Source organism: Cupressus sempervirens, chromosome 8 (genome assembly GCF_028749045.1).
Source record: "Cupressus sempervirens isolate cs-2001-9-10 chromosome 8, ASM2874904v1, whole genome shotgun sequence".
Taxonomy (NCBI): Eukaryota; Viridiplantae; Streptophyta; class Pinopsida; order Cupressales; family Cupressaceae; genus Cupressus; species Cupressus sempervirens.
The window spans coordinates 306,143,773-306,171,402 of NC_143125.1; the positions used below are offsets into that span (position 1 = coordinate 306,143,773).

The 27,630-nt window shown below is 34.7% G+C and overlaps 1 protein-coding gene across 5 annotated transcripts in view; it reads right to left on the reverse strand.

The window, feature by feature from the left end:
• Nucleotides 1-27,630, reverse strand: part of LOC149542624 (THUMP domain-containing protein) — a 153,965-nt gene that overhangs the window by 77,812 nt on the left and 48,523 nt on the right. For all 5 annotated transcript variants that reach the window (XR_016355486.1, XR_016355487.1, XR_016355489.1 and 2 more), the window contains exon 3: nt 17,008-17,379. Coding sequence is in view for 1 of the 5 variants with exons in the window: in XM_089797510.1 (XP_089653636.1) it covers nt 17,008-17,379 (372 nt within the window). In the remaining 4 variants the exon portion in view is untranslated. The remainder of the gene's footprint in view (nt 1-17,007; nt 17,380-27,630) is intronic.

The following is a 27,630-nucleotide window of genomic DNA, read 5'->3' on the forward strand; positions in this document are numbered from 1 at the left end:
ACAGTTTTTCTTATATTTAGATAGGATTCTAAGTTTTGTGAGGTAGCTGTTCTTATTTTAGATTAAGGCACCTATTGTTTTAGTTTTTGCTTCTTGCCTAAATGCTAAACAAAGATGGGGATTTTTCATTGTGAACCCTAAAAATCTCTTGATCAATAAATAAGACTTGGAACACCATTCAAACATACATACATACATACATATATATATATATAACACAGAGAGAGAGAGAGAGAGAGAGAGAGAGAGAGAGAGAGAGAGAACATATGTGAGTGCTGAGCTTTTAGTATAATTCTTTTCAGTTAAAGTAGAAAATAGATTTAATATCAGGGGTTTGGATTTGTAAGTATTTGTTGTTCATATTTTCAGCAACATGCATTTGTAGATTAGCATATTCCCAAATCTCCTATTTTGAGTTTTGTATTTTTGTTGTTGTTCAAAACTACTTACCATTAGGGTTAACTTTCCAAGTGCGGAATTTGCCTCCCATAGTTTGAAAAATTAACAAGATCTTCTGTTACATGCTCAATTTCCAGTGTTCCTAGTCATGGGCTGTGGCTACAAGTCAATCCAAAAAAAGTATGTTTCTACCCTACTGCTTTCATTTATGCAGATTGGACTACCACATTGTCCTACATTTAACCCCTAGCTCTATCATCTTTTACCTTATTGGTTTGCATCTAGATCTATCATCTCTTGTGATTTTAACTTATTGTCCAATACATCATCCATCCTGATATCCCATATAAGCTGTCATTATGTATCCACTAACAGAGACCTTCCACCTTTTCCATATTCATAAAATGATAATACAGAGCTCCATTTTCATGCATAAATTTTTTCTCTGGCTTTATCATGTTTGTATTTCTTTTCTTCTTCAATGTGTGGAATGTTATTTCTAGTCATGTTTTTATCTTCACCTTTTAGTGAGCTCATCTCCGGTCTTCGGTTACATTTTAGCTTTAATTTTTGTTTATACTATAACATTGATTATTTTAATTTGATATTTGATAGCTTTATAGTTTGTAATTTATTTTAAATTTTATATCTGGCTAATTTAGTACTTTAATAGTTAACCGTTGACTTAAAGTAGCTTTTAAATTTATTAATTTATTTTAATATCTTGCTTAGCTTTTTTCCTTGACCATTCTTTGTTAGCTAGTTTGTTAGCTTATGTCTTTAGCTTGTCTAGTACATGATATGTTGTGATTAGTTTCTTAACCATTTTTAAACTAGCTGTAGTAGTTGGTTTTAGTTGATAGATTAAATATTTCAGTTCTAATTATTGCAACTTCGTTAGACTAGCACATCATATTCCAGTTGCAATTAGAACAGTAATTTAAAAAATTGTTTCTCCATGATTATTTTGTAAAGACATATGTCAATAAAGATATAACATCTCTCACTAAACTTGATTACAATTTAATTTGACAATTGTGGGTTTTATGTCTATATTTCTGAAAATCGACTATAAATTTTCACACCTGCTTTCCTATAGGCTATAAGCTTAGTTATGTTTACATGTTTGGTGTTTTAGTTGTAATGAAACATGATCAATTAATATCTCATTTCCAACAACTTAAACTATGTTTAAAAAATGAAAAACTGTTATTTACTCGTAGTTTTGTAGAGCCCTTCTGAACTAAGGCAGTTGTGGCGTGGGCCCCAAAATTAAACTGATATACTTTGGATTGACTTTCTAGCAACCAAATGTGAAGTCATTTCAAGACATTCATGATTAGTTAGGTAGAATTGCAAATTAACTTTCATAGTCAACATTGTTAATGTTTAAATTACTCTCCTAATAACAAATCATGAGAAATATTGTAATGTCCCCTTTTTGGGACATTAGGAGTCAATCAAATAATTAATTTTAAGTACTCAAACTATATCAAAATAATGACAACTTAATTTAATTATTTAATAGATATTAAATGGCTTAAAGGAGCTTAGTGAATAATTAATAAAGTCATTTTATTTTAAAGTGGGTTAATAAAGAGACACAAAAAAGGAATAGAAAGTTCCAAAGTAACAAGACTCGGACCCAGCTCTCGGCAAGGGCAATTTGACTTGTGACCCAGCTCGGACTCAGTCATGACTCAACACTGACTCGGTGAGTCAGGGTATATTAATAGAAATATAAAATATTTTATGACTTGGCAGGTCAGGGTCACGGGTCATTTTGACCCAGCAGGGGTAACCCGACTCGCTGACTCGGGTGACTCACGTGACTCGCGGCGAGTCTTGTTACTATGACAGAAACCCTCGAGCTTGGAAGCAGTGAATGGAAACCCATTGTCTATCGGACATATAACTTAGGTGTCCCACTTGTATTTCAAGTTCATATTTCAGGTTATCCAATCCAACTTTAAGTTCTATGATTATGATTGAATTTTTGGTTATTGTTCCACTGATATTTAACTGTAATATTCATCTTTTACTTCAATATTTCTATTCCAGTCTGATATTTATGATATTCAGCATAAATTGTTGGATTAATTGAAGCCAGTTGCATGCAAAATTGTTGTTTAAATTTATGTGAAATATTTAGTAAAAATCTGGAGAATTTTTCCTAGGGGAAATATTACAATAGCTTTAATGCAGTGTATTCTGCTAACCTGTGAGGTTTCACGAAAAAAATAGAGAAATAGAATTTGGTTGCTTAGCAAAATATTTTTGAATATTTTATTACAGGAGAAATTTAGTTACATCTTTTTCTATTGTTGAGGGTCCATTCAATCTGAATGATTTAATTTGATTGAAAAAATATAACAATTTAATTTAACTGATAAAAAATAAAGAGCTGCAGAGATATACTAAAATGGGATGAGATTATTAACCCTGAGATTATTCCTAGGGTTAATTTATTGATTGTTTGTTGGGTGAGTTTGATATTTGCGTCAATAATTAAGTTTAAAGTTTTCATGGCATAAACTTGAATTTGAACCGATGAACATTTTTATGCAGCATCTCTTAGCATGCCATTGATATTCTAATATTGGTGGACGCTTGTTTATCTGAAGGAAGCCATTCAATACATTGCTTCAGCTGCACAGGAAAGAACATTTTAATTTTAATATTGCAAGTCCTGCTATGACTGAAAAAATCGAGGGTGATCAAAACAAGATGATTAAGGCGTGAGATAAATGTTATCAATATAGAGCCAATACATATTCCATCAAAGACCATCTAAGTTCAATGTGGAGTCTTTTGAAATATTAATGTCTGATATATGTTTCACTCAATATAGTTAAGGTGATAATACTTGCCAAGTGTTCTCCGTACTGCTAACATCATTGTCAGCAACCTATTGTGGGCAGTGGATGCATTAAGTATTGGAGCCGAAGTTATACATGGTGGACACTTGTTTATTTGAAGGAAGTCATTCAATACATTGCTTCAGCTGCACAGGAAAGAACATTTTAATTTTATTATTGCAAGTCCTGCCATGACTGAAAAAAACGAGGGTGATCAAAACAAGATGATTAAGGTGTGAGGTAAATGTTATCAATATAGAGCCAATACGTATTCCATCAAAGACCATCTAAGCTCAATGCGGAGTCTTTCGAAATATTGATGTCAGATATATGTTTCACTCAATATAGTTGAGGTGATAATACTTGCCAGGTGTTCTCTGTACTGCTAACATCATTGCCAGCAACCTATTGTAGGCAGTGGATGCATTAAGTATTGAAGCCAAAGTTATACATGGGCTGAAAAATTTAATGTTTGAATCTACAATGTGCAGTGTAATAACATATGGAACCAGTCAAAATAAATAAGTGATGGGAAGTATTTGTTGATAATTTTCGAAATAAATGTTTTATAGTTCAATAGCCTCTATTATTTCCAAGGCAAAAATTGTGGGAGCACCATCAAAGAGAAATAATTACATCATTAGCGCAGGACTTTATTAGCTGATTCAATAACAAAATAATTTTGTGTCGTGACTATTCAACTTCCATAATGGGAATAAAGCCTAGCTCATGAGGTTCAGTAATGTTTTCACTGGCTACCATCGGGTTTGAAGAAAAATTTTGGAGCCATTTTCGTGGTTGGACCAAATTCACAGAAGCCAGGGTCCACTATATTGATTGTGCCATGAGTAATATTAAAACAGACAAACCTTTAAAGACAAACCACCAAGTATGAATATTGAGTGATTTGACTATGATCTCTACAGCCACAAAATTCCAATACAATTCATTTGGTAATGTACAGCTGCATCAAATCTATCCATATCCAGGCCTTGCGATAGAAGACAATGTGCTGGAAGCATAAGGATTAGTGTTGTTCAAAGAGAACCCCATGGATGATATTCTGTGAGGATTCAGTTGAACCAAAGGATTCATTTTTGAGCTTGGTATTTGCCTTAAAAGGTTGACAGGAGTATTGAATGAGTGCATGACATAGGAAAACCAAAAGATGCATTGAAGACTGGCCTTTGTGGTATTTTTTAAAAGCCGAACAGGTGCCGAGTCTTGGAAAAGACAGATTACTAGTATTTTGACTGAAAGCATGTATTCTTAAGACTGAAGTTTGAATTGTGGCTTTAAACAACCGAATCCCTGTCATTATAATATTATGTAGAAGCTTGGAGATGGACTTATTGCTCTCTCTACACTCCAACAGATTCGGCAAACTATAAGCCCGCATAGAAGAAGTATAATTACATTTGCATCTGTTAGTTAACTAAGTTCTTGGCATGTTGTTTGTTTCCCAATCCCAACAGGAATCCAATATCTGATAATGCATATAAAAGGATGTATAGATTTGTGCTGTTGCAGAGAGTATTCAGAGGTTTGAGCAAGGACTTTCTGAAGCAGCCCAGACAGTGATCTGATTTCCTTTACATTTATAGGCTTATGAAAGGGATGTTCTTAAAATTCCGGATTCATGTGGGAAAGGGTCTGGTAGTTATACAGACATCAGTCCTTCCTACCACACTCTGAGCATGTCTTTTGTAAGCTTATATGGATTGATACCTATGGTGATTGTTGTGAATAACAGATTGAGTGGTTAAGCTGTTTGTTTAACCTGTTTCTGAATTTTGTCAAAGATTTAAGTCAGTAAAAATTATCTGCAGACTTCTATTCATTGATTTGAGATTATTCAAGTGTTTGCAACCACCTAATTTGAGATAGCACCAGGATCAGTAATTATTCTGCAAATACAGCTTATCGTTAAACATAAATATGTTACAACACAGCAACAAACAGGAAGGTATAGATCATGTCCAGCTCTGCTGTATATTTCCTAAATGCAGAGAAATGAGTTTCCAGTTTTGAAAAGCAAGCATACTGCACTTTCAAGATTGCCTATATATAGGTCAGGGAACTTCTATTATACCCTAAAAGGAATCGGTTCATATCTTCCTGCCATCTGAAAGACGGCAGTCATCTGAGAGTTTAATTTTGACAAATCATTTTGCACCTGAAATGGCAGCCAAAACAGGGGGTGTTCTTACTGTGGTACAGAGTGTCCAATTAGCAAAATGAAGACAGTGACAGATCAAAAAAGTGTTTTCATCTCAAAAGAATTTGATGACACCTTTAATTGCGATCAGCTAGGGGATTTCCAGAAAGATGAGAAAGTAGGGAATTCTCTCTATTTGACTGCATTAAAATTGAAGTCCATAAATTTTCATAATGGTGTTATTTCAAGTTGGAGGAATTAGACTTGTAATTGTCCAATGTAGACCAATCAGATTAGAGACTTCTGCATTGAGCTTTGCAGCCCTCAGTGCTTGTTTTGTTCCAGTAAAAGTTACAAAAATATCCATGTGAGAATGGCAGACTTGTAGTTGCTTCATGTCACAATGAGATTATATGAATAACAACTCCCGTAGCACCTTATAATGATGACATGCTAATGAAGGTTCTACAACTGATTATGGAGAGCCTACATGTTTTACATGATGTCAAAGCCCCCACATTTGGTAAGAGGGCTAAGATTGTAGAGGTTATGGCAAGAGCTAGGTCATTTATCATTATGTTGGATCTCGGTTGTGACAAGTTGATTTTTCAAATGCTTCAATGCTTCTTAACCAAAATCAGAAAGCATCATCCACACAATGTGAAAGCTTGCATGCAAACCATAATGTCCTTAATCTTAGATGAAGATGATGATATTTGTAGCGATTGCAATTGAACTTGTTGGCTATCTGGAAAAAGAAGCATAATACGTCACCTATGGCTTATAAGCTCTCATCAGGTTTAATTAAGCAGAAGATTAAGAAGCCCAAGCAACAGTTGACTGAAAATGAACTAAACTCGATACACTTACAGGTTGTAGGATCTCTCCAGAAAAGTTAAAAACAAATTAGACGAGCATATTTGTTCCAAATGTCAGGACACTTGGACACCTAGTCACAGTTATGGGGTAGGTAAAGAAGAAAAGGCAGCGAAAGAAGTTCTAACCAGCAATGAAGAAGATATGAATCTCACAGCTTTGTTCCAGCAAGATATCACAAGTGCTTGTGAGGAGATATTAAGTAGTTGTTATTAATAAGGGATATGCAAATCTCTATATTGGTGACTTGGAGATGGTTATTGACAAACATTTTAGTTAGGATGGTCTTACTCAAGGAGAGGTTAGAGTCCCAAGATGTTTCCAATGAAGTTTATGAATCCTCATGATGAGAAATAGTTTGAGAATGATGACATAGCAGCAACTTGGACTTCGTATGATAAGAAGTTTGAGGCTTATGATGACACTGATGACAACCTTGAGAGGTGCAATAACTACATACCCCTAAAACAATGATTCACTGATGGATGATGGTGTTTTGGATGACCAATTAGAAAATGCACTGCAAAATGACAATAATAAGAAACATACTTTGAAGAATCAGCTGAAAGTTACTAATGATAAGATTGTTGCAGCCAAAGTTTGTTATGATAACACTCACAGGATCATGGAAGATCTTTACAAGAAGGCTCTGTTGGTAAGTGAATGTCGAGCAACTGATCAAATGTTGTCATTGATGGCAACATACTTCATTGGCATGGTCACTTGTGTTAGCGATTAGTTTTGGTATGATAAGTATGTGAAAAGTGCTTAAGTTTAGGAAATAAATACATAGCACAGTTGGAGAGTTTTGGTCAGCGATGGAAGAAGACTTATCAGTTAAGGCTATAACTTTGGGAATGTCATATATATGATGTATGTGAGCTACTCTTATGATCATCAGCGTTCGTATGCAATACAGTGTGAGTTACAACGTGCGAGGTGGCGTAGGTCCAGGAGGACATTGTTTCAGGACAGATTATGGAGATCGGATATTTTGGCATAGTAAATTGAATCGCCTTATCAATTCAACTACTTAGCAATTTTGCAATGACATCCAAGGACTTAACTCTTGGATAGCACGGTTTGATATTATATTCAGTTAGTCTATGGACATGTTTGGTAAAGACTAGTTAGAGACGACTGGAATAAAGAATCAGAATGGTATAAAAGAAAGTATTTTATTATGCGATGATATGGTTGGTTATCAAATGTTGTTGTAGTGTGCGAGCCTTGATGCTGGATGTTAGAAGTAGAACAGAGTAGATGCAAACTTCATTAGAACTAATCAAGCATTGAAATGCTATGTATAGTTCAAATTTTGTTGTATAATATCATTGTATTGGACAGTGAGTCCTTGAAGGTGGCTATAACCTTCCTCCAGGAGTGAGCTCCCTTTCTGTTCTGAAAACTCCTAACAGGGATGCAAACCTTTAAAAAGATCTAGTCTCCTAACAGGAACTTATGTACTAGATGTAATGTAATGACTCCTAAAAGGTCGTGTCTCCTAACAAGGACATTTTCAGGTTAGTGCATCATCTTGTGGGTTTAATCCCCACCGGGGTTTTCCCTTGGCCAAGGTTTCCTCAAGAACAAATCATGGTGTTATGAGTTGTCTTATTGTGTGTACTTTAGTTTTATGCTTTATCATTTTCGTGGTTATATGGAATTGTGGTAAAAGGTTTAATTTAATTAAAAGTGTTGCAACATTGATTCACCCCCTCCCCAACACCCCAATGTTGCTTGATCATAACAATTGGTATCAGAGCCTAGTTCCTCGGAAGAAGTCTTACAGCTTGACGAGGATCCTAATGGATGCAAGCAGCTTACAGAGGAATTTTGAAGCAGCATTTGAAGACTTGGAAAAAGATAATGCAGATAAAGATAGCTGAAGAATAAGCTCAAAGATCAAAAGATGATCTCGGAAGGCTTAAGGAGTAAATTGATGTCTCCAAAATCAAAAGGAGGGAACTGGTTGAGCAGATGAAAGATGAGCCTAAGGTAGCTGAGATTGAACCATCATCAGATCTGATGATTAAACTTCATAAGGAAAAGGAATCTCTTCAGCATGAATATGAGATCACTGCTCTTCAAGTGACCAAAGAGATTAAGGAAAAGCTGATACAGAATAACTTGAAGCAGCTTTGAAGGTCAAATCAAATCAATGGCATGGTTTGAATAATCAACTTGGACAGATGAAGTTGGAACTTGAAGATTCAAGATTAAACTATCAAGAACTTGAAAGGTACACCAATATTATCAAAGGTGAACTTGTTAAGGCAAAGAAGCATATTGAGAAACTCTATTCAAGTAGTGACAAACTTGATGAGCAATTGCAATAACAGAAGCCTAAAGGTGATATGACTGGACTTGGTTACAATAATGCTAAAAGTTCAAAGACAACAGAGGAAAGAACAATGCAAGATACTATTCAGACATCTACTCAGAATAAGGCACCTAGAGAGTAGATCAGGAAGATTAAAGGGAGATGTTTTGCATGTAACAAGTATGGTCACGTGAAGAAGGATTGCAAAGGTAATATTGATCCTAAGCAATTCACTGGTTATTGTCTCAATTGTTTTCTATATGGGCACAAGCCACATGAATAAAGATCTAAGGCAAATTTGAGGACAAAAGAAAGATTTAACCCTAGATCCAATGCTAGAAGACCTGTTGGAAGCAATAATGTTATATCATCAGAAGGTAGATCAGGAAGATTAAAGGGAGATGTTTTGCAGGTAACAAGTATGGTCACGTGAAGAAGGATTGCAAAGGTAATATTGATCCTAAGCAATTCACTGGTTATTGTCTCAATTGTTTTCTATATGGGCACAAGCCACATGAATACAGATCTAAGGCAAATTTGAGGACAAAAGAAAGATTTAACCCTAGATCCAATGCTAGAAGACCTGTTGGAAGCAATAATGTTATATCATCAGGAGTTGCATGTTATAAGCACAACAATTTTGGGCATATTGCAAGGGGCTGCAGATTACAAGTCAATCAAGGTGGTCCAAGGTATGGAAACTCAGTTGTCACATGTTTAAAATGCAATAACCTAGGGCCTATAGCTAGATATTGCAGATTCAAAGGATTTGCTAACAATAGGAGAGCATCAAATAGTAGAAGGAATAATGGAAGAAGGAACAATGGATCTAATCAATCAAAGTATAAGAATCTCAATGATACATTTGTGGAAGGAGGATTGAATAATCGCAGTGAGAAGACACGGAAGGAGAAGTATCGGATTGACTCTATAGGAAAGGAAGAACCATTCAGCTTGATTTTGACAATGCCTAGGGTTGAACACTCAACATCAACTTGATTGGCCAAGCATGGCCTTAGGGGGAGCAACAAAGCAATAATAAATCTTGCCTCCGAATTGTAGAGTTAGGATATGTGACGAAGGATTAAGAATAATCAAGGTTAGAAGACTTGGTATCTCTAATCGCAAACTTTGATGAGATGTGTTGTATCATCATCATTGAATTCATGGTTGTTGGTTCTCTATCAGCTTTTCTGGACTGCAACCTAACGCATTAATTGCAGAGTTGATCTAGTTGATAAAATGGAAGAATTGGCTTTATTATTCACCATTCAAGCATACAAAGATCGAGCAAAGAGATTTGATTGTCTTCAAAGTATTTGAGCAGAGAACTCAAGGATTGGAGTGCAAACCCTAGCTGTCATAAAAGGTATTTCAATATGTCTTGCGAGCTTGTTTTCAGTTGTAATCAGCTAGTTTGAGATGGATACACCACAAATTTAATATATCAAGAAGAGTAAGGTGATTCAGTTGCCACCTGAGGAGCTTGTAGAAAAGAAGACTAGGATACAAGAGAAAAGAGTGGAAGAAAAGACTGAATGGAAACCAAATATGAAATAGATCATTGACAAGATAGAAAATCAAGGATTGATCAATCAACTAAATAAGTATTAGGAGAGGTATAATCCTGATGAGCAAAAGATTTTAGAAGAATTTTTCATTACATATCATTTGAATTTCAAAAGGAACCTCATAGAAATTCAGGGCACTATACCAAATGATTTGCTTGAAAATCTTGATATAAGAAGACAAAGAACCTTGGAGGAAGACCACAGAATAAGAGAAAAGACAATACATGATTTGTGTGCATTGATTACTTATGATGAGATGCAACAGAATTTTGAAGAGGGCTAAGGACAAATTGAGGTCCAAAATGACAATTGATGCAGTGCAAGGTCGGGTGTACCTTCAAAGGAGATGACCTAGCCCCCAACAAATAATCACACAACGGAAATATAATAATAACACAGAGATTCAAATCAACTGCAACATATATTCTAATTTCTAATAATAGAATCATAAGATTTACATCCAACATGCCCAGTTATAAGGACTTCCAGGTTACAGCCATTACAAACAAGAATACAACTCAATCCTCATGTGTAAAGATCTTCCTCCTAGCTATCATCCCTCAAGATGCTCCTCACTATTACATGCTCCAATAATTTATCCCAACTGATTGAATGACTCTAGACATTACAAGACCCTCTACTTATACTAAACCAAGCCACAAGTCGGCCTAGCAAGTTACATTAAATAAACACTCAAGCCACAAGTCGACATGGCATATTAAATAACGCTTAATTCTACAATGCATAACTAACTCATAAGGTAAAATAACATTAAGCGGCCTTGGCCATAGGCCCACACACCATCCAACGATCCACATATAAGATCGCACATGCCAACTCCCACGGATTGAAGCGCACAGAACAATCTCCAAAGTTCACCTAGGAAATAAGGAACACGTTACTAGCAACCACCAAAAGAGCTCTAACTCCAATATGATCCATCCAATCATTATGCGCACATAGGACAAGGTCCACCAATATGCCTCGAGCATAACCCTAACCGCACGAAACATAGGATCCACAAAATCCAAGCTCAATGCTCCTGCATCAAGAATTATCAAATTGATGGCAGGAAAGTATGAGACAATTGGAGGGGAAACTAAGAGAACCATCTCTCAAGTACTGATGGAAATAGATTACAAAGGTACATTTGTGCCTCAAGCGAAGTATATATCTATTAAGGAACCACTGAGGCAGTGAAACATAATGAACAAACTAAGACACAGGTCAGTGAGCAAGACAAGGAAGATGAAGAAGTCAACAATCGATCTTTTAGTACTGTTTTACAATCTGACTTCTTTTTAAAATGGGTATTGATTAACTTAGAACCATCTAAGGAAGAGCAAGAGAAGGATACTTTCCTGAGTAACTTCACTTCCAATGAAGAGATAAGAGAAATAATGCTTGAATCCCAAGATATGGTCGAGGAGGAAGAGGACGAGCACGAAAAGGAGAAGAAAGAGAAGGAAGATATAATGACTAAAGAAGAGATAAGGCAACCAATTAATGAAGGTAAACCTTCAGTAATCACTCTTGATGAGGTAGTCCATGATACTGATCAATTGGATTGCCAATCTCCTAAGGTTAATGAACCTAGTATCTCTACCGATAAGGGAAATGCATCTGATAAGGCAAAGAGAATGACAGAGGAAATGGTAAGCCTATTGAAAACTCCCATTACTATAGAAAAGATTAGAACAAAGGCATTGTTGACAAGTGACCTTAGCAAGGCACTAGCAAATGTTGAGAAAGGTGAAGACCTTGAAACCTATAACAAAGATCAGTGGATGAAATTTTCTTTTATGGGCCTTTGCAAAGGCTAAGGAATTGTCTGAGAGGAAGACAGAAAAGAAAGAAAGAGTGTTGAGCAGAACATTGGATACCATGAACAAGTTATTTCCTATTCCATTGTAATGTCCCCTGTCAAGAAATTAGTAATTCAAATTTCTCTATTCGAATTGTCTATAAATTCATTTAATATATATTTCTTTCATATTTCCCAGATCTGAATCATTGATTCCACAATGTCAATATTATATATATAGTTTTCTATTCTTAAAGTCCTGTCCTATCGTAAAAAATAATTATTTTATATTAATAATAATATAATTATATATTAGTAACATAACATATATTATATTAATAATAATATAATTATATTTCTTATTAATATATATTATTATTAATATTAATGTTAATAATATTATTTTTAATACTATTGCAAAATAAATTTACTTTATATATTTTTATTTTTTTTATTTTGTTTCAAGTGCTTTTGATTGGAGTTTTCAACCAGTGGGGTCACATTAAGTGGGGACCCCATCCTCGATGAGAATGTGGTTGCCGAGGCCTCAACGCCTCCTAGATACACCTATATTTATATTGCCTAGACCACCCAATCAGTGAGCCTCTTCTCCCTTGTCACTCCAATTTTCTCCGTGCGCCTATCAATCTCACCTTGTGACTGTCGCCTCCTTGGTACCTCAATCTCCCCGTGCGCCAATTAATCTCTCCATGTGCCTGCTACCCGCCTATTGTGCACTGTCCGCAACAACCAATCAGCTCCCCCAATCTTGCACAAACCCCAACCTCCATCCTCGTAAATTCCGCTGGTAGTCAGCGGAAATTTCTCTATACTTCATGCAATAGCAGTGATACTCGAACCTGTGACCCGTATCCACACGGGCTTGCAACTTAACCGTTGTAGTGTGGGGTGAACCCCTACTTTATATATTATTAATAATATATTTAATTCTTAAATATGTTATGCAATATTTAGTATGGTAATAATAAATCATAACTATATTATTATTATATTGATCTATTATGTATCTATATTTTATCTGACGGGGATATCACAATCCTCCCCTCCGATTTTGCTTCTCCTCAAGCAAAAAGTCATTTATTGATAACTTTTCTTGTAGAACCATCAAAAAGCATATAATTGAATGCAAGAGGGTTTTAGCATACAAAGCATCTATTACTTATCTATATTTTATTTGACAGGGATATGACATCCATATACATTTCAGAGAAACGATGTTGTAGATCATTTAAATGAGGTACTTGATGATTTTGAAACTCATTTTCAGACTGTAGAGCAGGCAGCACAGATGAAGGTGAGCAGAGAATATAAGGCTAAGCGATTTTCAGAGGTATGTGCTTCCATAGCTAGTGATACTATGCTAGTTGATCACATTAAGGATGAAAAGGCTTGTATGTCTGAAGGAAGAAGGATGTATATTCACTACATAAGATCAGCTAATTATGTAGCAGATACTGAGAAACTCATTAAAGAGGATTAAAAAAGCTTTGAGAAACTGGAAAAAGGTATTTGAATTATTTAGTCAAGCAGTTTCAGATTTTGATAAGGAAGTGTGCAAGATAATGGACAAAATCAGTATACTTCAAATCAAGGATTCACAATTCTAAGCATGTTGTTGTTTATTCTTTATAAAGAATCAGAATGGTTTAAAGGAAAGTATTTTGTTATGCGAAGACATGGCTGATTATCAAATGCTATTGTAATATGTGAGTCTTGATGCTGAATATCAGAACAAAGCGGACGCAAACTTCATTGGAACTAATCAATCATTGAGATGCTATGTATAGCTCAAGATTTGTTGTCATACTTCATTGTATTGGACAGTGAGTCCTTGAAGGTGGCTATAACCTTCACTCAAGAGCAAAGAGCTCCCTTTCTATTCTCTCAACTCCTAAGAGAGTTGCAGACCTTTAACAGGGTCTAGTCTGCTTATAGGGACTTTTGCACTAAATGTAATGTAACAACTCCTAACAGGTTCAAGTCTCCAAACAAGGACATTTTCATATTAGAGCATTATTTTGTGGGCTCAATCCCCACCGAGGTTTTCCCTTGGCCAAGGTTTCCTCGAGAACAAATCATGGTTTTCTCTTATTGGGTATGCTTTACTTTTATGCTTTATCATTTCATTGGTTATATGGAATTGTGGTTAAACATTCAATTTAATTAGAAGTGCTGCAACATTGATTCACCTTCCCTCCTCCTCCACCTCCTCCCTCCTTTCCTCTCTCTCGGTGTTGCTTGATCCTAACTAGCTCAGAGGGCAAAGATTCAAACAGGTGTGAAAGGTGATTCTTATGTAACTGACTTGCAGATGGCCAAAGTGGCTTTGGAATCAATGAAATCTAAATATTTAATATGACTTTCAAACAGGGATCATGTTTTAAAAGTTGTTAAAGTATGTGCTAATAAATTGAAGGATAAGGAGGATGAGATTAATAAGCTCATCAAGGAGCTTAATGATACTAAGGAGACATTGGAAAATATGCAGATAGTTCTTCATAAAGAAAAAAAATCAGATTTTAGTCACTAATCAATTTAGAGAACAAAAGACCATATGAAGTACTGAGTTTTTCAAGGAGGTGATTAAAGAACTCGACAGCACACAACAGACTAATGAGTTGCATAGCTGGCCCCAAAGATCAAATAACAAATTTTAGACCAGCCAAAACTTCAGTATGAGTTGGGAGCTGACAAATCTTTGTTTGATGTGGATGCTGATTGGATATTTGATAATCCACTCTTCAAGTTGGATGAGGCAGTTATTTCTCACTCTAGTAATGAGAGTGGAAGTGATTGCAGGGTTTGTGGCCCAAGTGCAATTTCTAGTTATAACTTTTGGTCACAGGATTGGAATTGTGGATCAATTTCTAGAGTTAGCACTGCTGCTTACTCTTCAGACAACTTACACATGTATTCAAAATTTGATCTACAAATTAGTTAAATAGATTGCTTGGTTCAGCAATTGAGAAGCTCTTGGTAGAGAAGTGATGGCAGATAAAGTTTGAACATGGAAGATTATTTTTTTACTAACCCATTACTCATGATTCCTATGCATTTGGGGTTATATCAGATTGATTATGGTTGTACTGGTTCCTTCGTACCATTGGTGTTGGCCTCAGCCTTAGAGCAGTTTGATTTTTACATCAGCAACTCAGGTTGGGTTGATATATTTTATTGCTGTGCCTATTTTGAGTAATGCACTTCCACAGAAGAGCACTCACAATAGGAGAATTGTTCAACATTGATAGCTTTTTGAGATACTATTGTCTCTTCATATTTGATAGTTATGACAACATAATAATTTGGGATCCTGGCATTAGCACGTTTGGTGCATTACTTCACTGGGATTTTGATGAGAGGATTCACAATTCTAAGCATGTTGTTGTTTATATCAAGCTAGCGCAGTAGATTGGGGGAGCAACATTCTTGAGATTGATATGGGATCCAAGCATTTGGTTTCAGCATGCAGGTTTAGATTGCTTGAGGGAAAGCAATCTTTGAGAAGGGAGGACCATAATGTCCCCTTTTTGGAACATTAGGAATCCATTAAATAATGAAATTTTATGTTGTCAAATTATATCAAAATAATTGAGACCTAATTTTATTATTTAATAAATATTAAAATGACTTAATGGAGCTTAGTGAATAATTAATACAGTCATTTTAATTTATTGTGGACTATTAAAGAGACAGAGAAAAGGAATCCCAAGAGACAAGCAAGGGGGAAATAAAGAGTCACAGGGATGTATCATAAAAGATCATTGAGAGGCTCACTTTAGACATGATTGGTTTATGTTTGATTTATTATCTCCTCTTGGAGAATTTGGGAGCTTTGGCTTTCAGCTAGTTTGAGGACAGAAACCCTCGAGCTTGGAGACAGTGAACAGAAACTCATTGTTTGTTAGAGATATCACTCAGGTGTCTCACTTGAATTTCAAGTTCATATTTCTGATTATCCAATCCAACTGTAAGTTTTGTGACTACGATAAGATTTTTTTGTTGTTGTTCTACTGAGATTTAAATGCAATATTCATCTTTCAATTCAGCATTTCATTATCAATCTGATATTTATGATTTTCAGTATAAGTTGTGGGATTAATTGAGGCCAGTTGCATGCAAAATGGTTGTTTAAATTTATGTGAAGTATTTGCTAAGAATCTGGAGAAATTTTTCTAGGGGTTTATTAAAAATCTCAAACATAAGTTCAAAGAAAGAAATACAGCAAGAGAGACCGCTTTGCAAAAAATTTATAATCATATAATGTAAAACTTTGAAGTGTTTATTTGTATAATCTCAAATTAATACTCCTTGTGATAGCATAAATAGAAAAGTTCTTAAGGACTGAATAGCCAAATCAAACAGAAAAAATATTAGTCTACACCCCCCACACATAGAGACACTCTAACTTTTTCCTTTCGTTTTTTAAGTTAAAGAATGCTTTCTACCAGAATAAAACGAGAAGCCAAATTCTCACATTCTTGAACAACTATTTTTCTAATTTTCACTTTATGACTGAACAACCTTTTCTAGTAGATTGCAGAATATTTCCTCCCATATGAAATCATTATTTCTTTAATAAAAAATATTGAACCTAAGAATCCATAATATCAGCTCTAAGGTGCATTTAATGTTCAAAATCAAAAATATCTGCATTAAGCATTACACTTTTATTTTGGTAAAATATCAAAGAGTTAAAGGCTCTCTCACACTCCTGTGTCGCAATGCTGGAACAGAGAATGTTCCTTCCAAATATTATTGTATGAAAATTTGAAATTTGTTCAGATGACTTAAACACAACATGAACCTCCAAGGATGAAAAATAAAGCAAGGCACAATGATTATGTGGACAGGGGTACTTAGATAGTCTACTAATTGACAACAATTGAGAAGAAATTTTGTACACAAAAATAGAAAAGTCCAATCTATCCATCTATAAGTATAACACAGCCTAAAACATCATAAAAGAATTGTTTTGCACAAGTACACTGGATTCTCACCTTTTCCTTGTCCCCTAATTCTTCGATTTCAGCCTCAATGATTTTATCTATGGTAGTGCACCTTGACTCTGAAATTTTCTCAGCTCTATGAGCATTGTCCTGATCATTCTCCACTCGCCTTTTCTTCAGAGGAATTTCTCCTTCGCCATCTTTTTCCCCTTCCTCTTCCTCTTCTCCACCACATTCCCCTTCCCTTTCTCTGCCATGATCATTTTCATTCTCAGAATTCTGATCCAACTCATTCCCACTACTAAACTCATCATCACTGTATTTAAAAACTTTCCTTGTTGACTTTGGTTTGATAGATGACAACACATCACGTGACACAAAACCTTTAGGAGGTCCTTTTTCTTGTGTCAATTCCTCATAGAACTGCATTTACAACAATCAACAATGATTAACTCTTGTTGGTGATAGCTTTCATGAAACCTAAGAGCAAAAGTCAATTTAATAACATACATATTAATGATTAAACAGATCCCCTTGACTGAACAAATTTACATGAAAAATATTAGCACTCAATCTAAGAGCTCAATGTTCGAGTATATTTATATACAAAACATTACTTTCAAAAACATATTAAGTAATATTCCACCAGCTTGATAAATGTAGACTTGAAATTCAACGTATCTAGTCGAAGAAGCCACAACCAAAAAGTATTAAGAAAAAGAAACACATCCCACTGAATTCAAATGAGACTTATCCAGCAAAACCTAGGTTTACATCATCATCAAAATTATTTGCAAATTAAAAGGAGTAATTTTTTAATTCCATTGACATTTATTTGGTGTATACATTCATTCGTACTGATTCAAGATTTCCTAGGGAAGATATCCTTTGGTCCATAGGTAATCCAACATGTTTGAATGAAAGTGGATCTTATTAATATAGAACATTATATCCTGCTTATGTAATCTGTGCCAATTAGAAGACTTCAAGAAGCAATGGTTTTTTTTTTTATCAGGAAAATCTCTGAAAAGACATAGCATAGATACAAGACTCGTAGAGACTCAGTGAGTCCTATGGTCAAGAAGGAAAATTGAGTCCTATGGATTCAAAACTTGGGTACCTAACAAATCTGATCAAAATCACCAAGGTTCCCAGACTTGCCCAACCTAGTGAATAAAATTGAGAAAACTGAAACACCTAGTTGCAACATGAAAAAATAGAATAAATAATGAATAAAACACAATGCCTTAGCTTGACCACTAAGGCTATAAAAACAAACAACAGAAGAATAAAGAAGATTACTAGAGCTAAAAAAACAACTTGAGCAACAAACATTGCTAATACCATTTGAAAAAGTTCATAGCTGCCCTCAATACATTTAAAGAAGCCTTACAAAGCATTTGCAAGTCTGCCATTGTTTTAGAGGAGCCCGTTCTCAAATTGAAACAAATCTGAAAAGGTAATTTGCATTTTAATATTTGTTTTTCCTTCTTAAATTTCATTTGACTTTAATATTTGTTTTATTATTTCATTTTGTATTATGGAAGAAAATCCACCGATTATTTACCTCATTTTACCATCAAGTCGTTGCTATTTCTCTTTCTTTTATATGATGTTACTGTGCACTTCACATTTATATATCATTCTATGATAGCTCCGAATAGAAAGGACCCTTGTTGGAAACTTGTCATTCTCAGGTTTGATGCAGGAGCATCCCAGCCAAATAGTGATCAGTATCAATCAAAAAAAAAGTCTGAATTATCTTTTATGTTTTGTGATTATTTTGGGTATCTCTCAGCTTAGTAAAGTCATTCATTTTATTAGAATTGCAAAAAGCCAATTTTCGGTGTTCCATTACATCTTGTGCTTTTACAAAATATAATAACTCTGATTTGTGGTTTTCAACACTTAATTGACAACCTTATGAAGGAGCTCAAAATGACACCAAAATAGCAAATATAAAAATACCTTTCAATATGGAATATGGGAATATCTGGAGATTTTAATGCTTATAAAAAAAATCAAAATAACATAAAACTCCTTTGTAGAGGCGTTGAATGGGGAAATTGAGTCTGATTAATTCTTTTAACAATGGGCAACAAAAAAATTCAAAAATAATTTTATGATGCTGCATAAAAAGACGACAGAAGCAGCCATGTATCGGAGATAATTCCTGCTGATGTGAGTTTTGTTCCACTACAACATGCAGAATCAAATACTCAATGTTCCAAGATGAAACACCAACCACTCAATCCTCTCTCGATAGAAGGTCATCTCTCACACTAAGCTTGCAAAGTAAGATCATGAAATGACTTCAAGGTTCCTTCTTAATTGTGGACTTCACTCAATTTTATGATGTGATATGTTCGTTATCACAAAGGGAGTTACGTAGTTCATTCAATGGCTATCAATTCTTGCACTTCTAAAGATTTGGCTCTACAATGTGCAATGAAAATATAGCTCAACACCCCCACTTCAACTCCAACTTAATCTTCTAACTTCCATCTCTACTTCTACTTCTACTTCTACTTCTACTTCTAACTCTAACCAGGAATGAAATGAATCATGGATGAGCTTGGACTCTACTAGGTGTAATCTCACGAGCGGGTCCACCAACCTAGTGCAAGCTTCTAAGGAATACACAAATGATTTTCACATCAATATCCTCTCTCCAATCCCATCATCTGGATGCAAACCAAAGATTGAACATCAATTGAAGTTAAGTGTTTTCATCAGCTTACCACACAAGGCACCCTTACCATTGGCAAGAGGCTAGTGGCCCGGATTTGTCCAAGTCAAACAAGTAAATATCCACAACAACTTCCATTCAACTAAACTAATTCAACATGAAAATAAATCTACTACAATTGAAGATTAAAGAAACCATGCAACACTCCAAATTAATATTAAGTAATCCACCGTGAAGAACCAACAACAAATTATCAATTACTTTGACAAGTACTGTAGCAACAACTTCATCAAGTCTCTCCCTTAGCTATCCTACTCGACTCTAGCTCTATACTACCTTCAATCTCTAAGCTAATCTATCATATCTCTAAACTAATCTCTTACAAATGAGAAGGCCTTGGCCTGTTATAGTTGCTCAATTACAATGAAGGGCTAAGATCGATTGAAGATAAAGGGTCAAGATTTCTTCCCACAAACCCTAATTAGGGTTGCCCAATTTACAACCAGTTACATGAAGGCACCAATTTATGGGTCAATAGGAAAATTACAATGATTTTGATAGCCAATGAGAAAATAGGACACTTGGCATGATTTGATTAACTATGCTTAAAACCATGGTTACCGGGAGACCCGTCTCCCCCCTAAAAGTCGCGTCTCGGAGACCGAGACGCGTCTCAGAGACTTTTTGCGTCTCCGGAGACCTCAAAAAAGGTTGAAGACTTCATGACGAAGTCTCCTGAAGTCTCCCCGTCTCCTAATCCAAAAAGTGAAGTCTCCTAGTAAAATATAAATGTAAAATATAATATTAAATAATTTTATATATTTTAGCCCTCATTTTAATGTTTTTAATACAAAAATTAAGACCACCGACAATTTAAATGATTAAATCATTTAAAATATTTTATTTAATAAATTAATAACTTTAAAAACATTAGAAACACTTTTAAAAAATTATTTTTATTCAACAATTTAAATGATTAAATCATTTAAAATATTTTTGGAGAGTGATGATTTTTTGGAGAGTATGATAGCTGAAGACCTTGAGATGGATGATCACAACCTTGTGGAGTAGATGATAGTACCATCGACATACTAATACTAGATATATTTCCGTTTTTTGTTTATTGTACAAAGTGTTCATTTTTGTTTGCATATCAGCAATTCAGCATCAAACTATACTTTTTTGAATTTAAAATTTGAATATGTAATGATAATCTCAGCGATTATCAATCTGATATGATGGTGATCATATGCAATATTCGACAAAAAAATATGTCTATGAGATACAATATTGTGATCACGTGAGTTTTGAAATCTTTGACTCTATGAGTCTATTTTAATTTTTAATGTGACATTACTATTATTATTTACTTTAGTCTTACAGTATTACTATTTTCAAAATTTGTATTTACTTTTAGTATTAGACTCTTGAAACTATTTTTAAAAAATTTATTAAAAAAAAAATTGCCGTCTCCAAGTACCCCCGTCTCCTATTTGAAAAATTGCCGTACCGGAGACCTTGAAGTCTCCCTGTCTCCCGGTGACCTTGCTTAAAACTGAAATTTTTGAGTTGGAGGAGATAAACAATTGCCACCTCATCATCCTTATGTTTTGCTTGGAGTCTTGGCTTGTAGAGTATCTCCCAATATTTGTGATTTCCTCCATCCTTTGAAATTTCCTCATGGAATTGACTTGAACCACTTACATCTTCGTGAACCTGAGAACTTGATCTCTCTTGATTTTCCTTTAATATGTCCTCATGTAGTTGGATCCTCTGTTCTTGAATTTCCTCTTGATTCCAACTTAGGTTTGTGAGTTGATAGCTTGACCACAAATCCTTCCTTCTCACTTGAGTCCTCGGGATTGAGCCATCTCCTTCTAGTATCCACTTGAAGTTTTGAGGCCTCAATCATCATCTTTCCATCTAGCTTCTCCTTCTTGAATTCATGTTGCCATTTTATGTTGGTGTGACGATGGAGGGTATGTGCACCAACAATGCTCTAATTCTCCAAGATTTTCCAAGAACACTTTTCAATTCAGCCCTTCTCCGTCTTGAATTCGCAAAACAAAGGAGAAAAACATTAAGCTTGTGAAAAAAATCTGAAAATGAAATCACGTCAATAATAAGCAAAATTCATCCCACTTTAAAACCAAACATCTTGCAAAGAATCTCATCACAATCCAAAACCATTTATTATTATTATTTTTTATTTTTTATTTCTAATTTTTGTCACTTTCTTTCTCCTCAATTTTTTGTTTTGGAGGAGGGTGGGGATTAACAAAGAATGATAGTTGGCTGGAGAAATTTTTGAATATGCCAAATTCCCCCAGGACATGGTGGTCTGAAACTTTCCTCAGTTGAACACACCTGGGTGATTCCTTGCTCTATTCTTGTTCACGGTGTTACCCTCATACCATTTATTGATCTTCTACTGCCTTAAAGGTGGGAAAACTTGGGAGACTAAACATGGGTAAATTTCCAAAGATGCGAAATTTCCCTAGGAGGCAAATTTCTGAGATAGCAAAATTTCCCCAAGGGGAAAATCCTTTGGAAAATTATCAATTGCTCCCCCTTATCATTCTAAAATTGCAATGCTTAAGTTACCACAGAATAAAGGCCCGGGTTTTGAGATTTTTGGGAGAAATGGGGAGGTAGGGAAATTTCCAAAGATGCAAAATTTCTCCAAGAGGGAAAATTCCGAAGATGCGATGTTTCCCCAGGAGAGAAAATTCCGAAGTTGCAAAATTTCCCCAAAGAGGGAAAATTCCAAAGATGCAAAATTTCTCCACGACATGGTTCTCTCACAAACTTTGTCAAACATGCAAACCCTTCTCTCCTGGACTAAAATTCCACTCTCCATTTAGACTTAGGCCACGAAAATTCCTCAAAGTAGCACCAATGTGCCCGCACAAACTTGAGACCAAATTTTGCTTCCCAATGAACCAAAATTGATCAAACTCACCCCAGACATTGACTTGAAAAAATGTTGCCAACCAAAACCACCTAAGACAAAGACTCCTACTTGCTAAAACGAAAAGATGGGGGCCCTTTTACAATGGGGCGATGCTGTGAGAACCACACAACAATTCCGAATTTAAGGAGGAAGCTGGAATGCCATAAATTGTCCCTTACTCAAGTTTCCAGCTTCGTAATCTTTTTGGTGCAGGTTTTTTTTCCAAAACATTCATCAAGGTAGAATAGAAAGAGGGAGCTGCATAAACAAAGGAAGGAATATGTAGAGTAGAAAAAAGGGAACTACACAGTCAAATAAGATGTGTGTGGTGGATTGGGGAGAGTATGATGAACTGCCTGAGGTGCCTGCTGGAGAAAAATTAAAATATATAGATTTAAGAGAAATATTTTAGAAAAGAGAACACTGTGTTGCAGAAAAGTGAAAAAGAAATTGCATAGGAATGAGGAAAGATTTGAGGCAACCGTGTTGAGGGAAGGAGTAAAGATTGAGAGCATGCAATTAATTACAAATATTAAAAAATATAGTTTATACAAAAGTATTTAACTTGCAATGCTTAAATAAAAAAGAAGGCAGGGTGTGGCTACTTACAAAGGAGAATGGCATGGTCTATGTCAGCAAATTCTTGTAGAACGATTGAAAGTCTGAGAAAGAAAACATAGCAAGTATGTTGTATGTTAATTTGTGTTTAAATAAAATACATAAAATTTTGGATTGCAGTTTTGTTTAGCTCCATCAGAGATAGTCTGACAAAGCTCTCGCTATATATCTGCATTATTTGGTATCAGAGCATAGTGGTTGGTCACTTGAAAGTGAAGAAATTAGCCTGGGCAAAATTTTGGCAGATGTAAGAGAAAAGTCATCCTCAAATCAGATAAATCACAGTGTATGTGTGTGACTTTTTCTCCTCCAGCAGATGATAGAGTTGGGTATAAGATGCAGAATAGGAATGTGTCTTCCAGGAACCAGTCTTCAGGGTAGAGGAAAGCAAGACTCACGTTGTTGCAAGGAAGACCTGTGATTACAAAGGGGCATGAGAGTCTCTAAGGAAGAAGTTGCGGAGAATGAGATGGGTCATTAAGAGGGCCATCACAATCTCATTTTGGGACGAGTATTGGGAAGAAATGGAAAATAGGAAGTTGTGTGAAGAATTGGAAAAGCTCCAAGCCAGCTTAAGTGTACTGGAAAGAAGGATTGAAGTAGAAGAGAGAAGGAGAAGTTCGAGAAGAAGAAAAGCCCCTTAAAAGAGGATAGTTGCAAACCTTTGGGAAAAAGAAATTAAAGAAGAAAGATGTGAAAACAGCCCACACAAATGCAGCAAGCAAAGTAAAAAGAAGAAAAGAAACAAAAAGAAAAGAGAGAAGAAAATGACTGTTGTCGACTGTCAGCTAGTGAGAAAAAGTAATGTGAAAGATAGTCAAAGTACATCACAGATTGAGATAAAACGGGAAGAAGTTCTGAAGGTAGACTTGAAGAGTCCTAAGTTTGATGTGGCAGTTGGTGAAGATGAGATTGTCTTCTCAAAAGAAGTGATTAGAGGAAGATGAGGATGTCACCTTAAAAGAGGTGATTAGACGGATCAATAGCTTCTTGAAAACTGGAATTGAGGAAATTGCAGTAGAGGCAAGTCTTAGTGAAGGCTTGGAAATACTGATAGCACAAGAGAGAAGTGAAGAAAGAGTTGCAGCAGTTGAGACAACGAAGGGAGGTGAAAAAGATGAAAATCCGTCTGTGGCTGAGAGTCCTTTGGAGGACATAAAGGTATTGTAAGGAGCAATTGATAGTAAACCAGATTTTGCAGCTGTGACAAAGAAAGAAGATGCTGCAACAACAAAAGAGGAAGAGGTCAAACCATACTTTCTTGAGTTTAAGAAGAATAACCCATATGTGGAAAAACAAAACACGGCAAGTGTAAAGATAGAAAAAGAAGTTGTTATACAAATAAATGTGGTTTGTACATACTTGTATAAAGATATTTTAGAGAAACAAATTTATTATGATGCATTAAAAAAACCATACTTTCTTGAATTCCAGAAGGATAATTCATGTAGAAAAACAAGACGACGCGGTGAGTGTAGAGATAGAAAAAGAAGTAAATATACAAATAAATCTGGCTTGTACATACTTGTATGAAGATGTTTAAGAGAAACAAATGTATTATGATGCATAGAACAGTGCAGATGCATATTGGAGGTGGTTGTCAATATAAAATCGAATAAATCCCACAAGGTAGGAGATGAGGGAGAGATACAATTGGTGGGGGATGCCAGGTTATGGTGGAGCTAATTCTACATTCAGAGAAAGGAGCATAGAGAAAATAAGTTGAAGAAGGATGATTGTTCCGGCTAAGTGTTGGAAGAGGAGGAAGAAAAAATAAATTCACAATAACTACTTCAGCAATGGAATTTGTTGCAAACTGCTTTCAAACTGGACGAGAAGTTCAATAACTCATCTCCATTTTGTGAGCTATACTCACAAACTTTGCATGTCTGATGCAAGACCATCCCGAACAAACAGCGATCAGCATCAACCAAAAAAAAAATTCGAATTATTTAGGTGCTTTGTGATTATTTTTGTATCTCTCAACTAGTCATTCAATTGATTAAAATTTCAAAAAGTCGGTTTGCAGCATCCTGATATATATTTTGGCATTTGCAAAATATAATAGCTCTGACCTGTTATTTTCAACACTTCATTGACAGCCATATGAAGGAACTGAAGCAACATCAAAATAGTAAATACTAGCACTTGTACCTAAATGAGGTGCAATGGTTATGCCGATAGTAAAAGATAACTCATTTAATATATCGGGAAGCTAAAGAGGAGAACAACCAGGTGTAGTCTCTTTCTTCTCTTCTTCTTCTCCTTCTCCTCCTACTCCTCTTTCTACTTTTGCACATCCACCCTTTCTCCTTCTTGTTCTTTGCATTCCTTTATCCTCTTTCTTTTTCCCTTCTTCTTTATCATTTGCTTCTCCTCATTTTCCTTTTCTTCTTCTTGTCCTTCTGCTCCTCCTTCTTGTTCATATTCATTGAAAAATTTAAATTAAAATATAACGTTGAACTTTCTCCTCCTTCACATTCTTTAAAAATTAAATTAAATTTTTCTCAACTTTTTATAACTTTATTATAAAGGTAGGTCATTTTTTAGCAAACATTTATTGAACAACTATGGTGTACAATTTAAAGGAATGTCTCAGTTTAATAAATTGGTAAGATTTTAGACTAAAAAAATTAAGTTTTTGTACTAGATGTTTTTGGGAAAAAAAAAGATTTTTAATGTTTAAATACATATATTTTTAAATATTTGTAATTAAAATTAAAAGAGAATAAACATATTCCAAGATTTTAATTATTGTACTGTTACGATTACATAGTATCAAATTGAAATATTAAAATAAATGTTTTCCGAAATTGGATGACTTTTTATTATAATTATGTTTTGTAATATATTAATTATTATAAATTAATATATAAATAAATATATATATATATATATTTGATAGGTAATGTGCTGAAGCCTAGAATAATTATTATTATTACTTGTTGACATTAAATATTATTATGTGTTATGCTCAAGTAGACTCGAACCCAAGACCTAGATGAGAGCCTCACAAGTTACCGCTATGATGTAGGTTCTTGCCTAAATACATATATAATTGTTTTTAGTAAATCTTTAATATTGTTTCAAAGATGCTTTTAAAAAATATAGTATATTTTATCATTATGATATAATAAGACATTATTATGTGTTAGCACTTCTAACCTTTTAATGTTTAAAATAATATATTAATTTTTAAAAAAAATTGGATTACTAAACAAAAGTTAATTAATTAAATCATTTAAAAAATAATTATAGTCTTCAAAATTCTATATCTATTTTGTTGCAAACGGCTATCAAGAATGTTTTATTCTCATTAAAGTATGTAAAAATTAGCCATTCAATTTCTATAATAAGGAAGTTTTGAGATGGGGGTTAAGTACAAAACTAATGTGTATAAAACACAAGGAAACATGTCAAAAGCAGCAGAGAAAAAAAAATTTAGAGTGATGAACAAAGCTTACTTGGTTTTTTTCGGACATGAAAGATTTTCGGCATGAGATTCAAATCAAATATATTGAAATAAATGAAAATAATGAACTAATAAAATGACCTAATCTACCCTTTTTTATTTATTCTTATTTTACTTATTTTTGGTTTGTTGTAATGTCCCCATTTTAGCAATCGACCAAGTGTGTGTGTGTTAGCCTAGTTCTACATGATCCCAAAGGCTAACGAAGGGTTTAAAAGGATCTTAGAGTGTTTTGGCCTAGTCATCTCCAGTTTGGGCCAAAATGGAGTTGATTTACTCAGTCTTAGGCATACTTACTACTTTTATTAAGTTAGTAGGAAACAAGGGAGGCTAGTTTGGTGATTGGATTTGATACTCCTCGGCGAGAGCTTTCTAACGAGCTATCACTTGTGTTGTTCAGATTCCGATAGCTAATATTTTTTATGCCTGAAGTATTATTAAAGTAACATTAATTTAGTTGTAAAATATTAAAGTGTTACTTTAATATTAAATTTTATGGGAATGTGTGCAAATCAAAGGGAGTGCCTAAGGGAGACATAAGTGATTATTTTAATATGTTTTATTGCACATCTTTTATCCCACATTGCTCATGTGAGTTGAATCGACCCTTGGAAAAAGAACAAAAGGGAGCGTTAGTGGCTTCATTCGACAAGTTGAATATAAGAAGAAAATTGATGTGTGAGTTGCAAATCCATTCTTGGCATTAGAGGACGTCTACCCTCTCTTGTGACATTCTAGATGTCATTCCCTTGGGGATTGGCCTTTGGAATTCATTGCTATCAGCTTCATTAACAGGCAGATTGGGCGAATTTCCAGCTTACAGGCAATCAAGTGTTTGCTCATATCATTCCCGCTTCTTGTCTGATGCTTATGCCATTCTGAGGGGATGATTTTATGAGGGTCTTGGACTAATTGAAGGCAGATTTTACTGTAGCAACACTG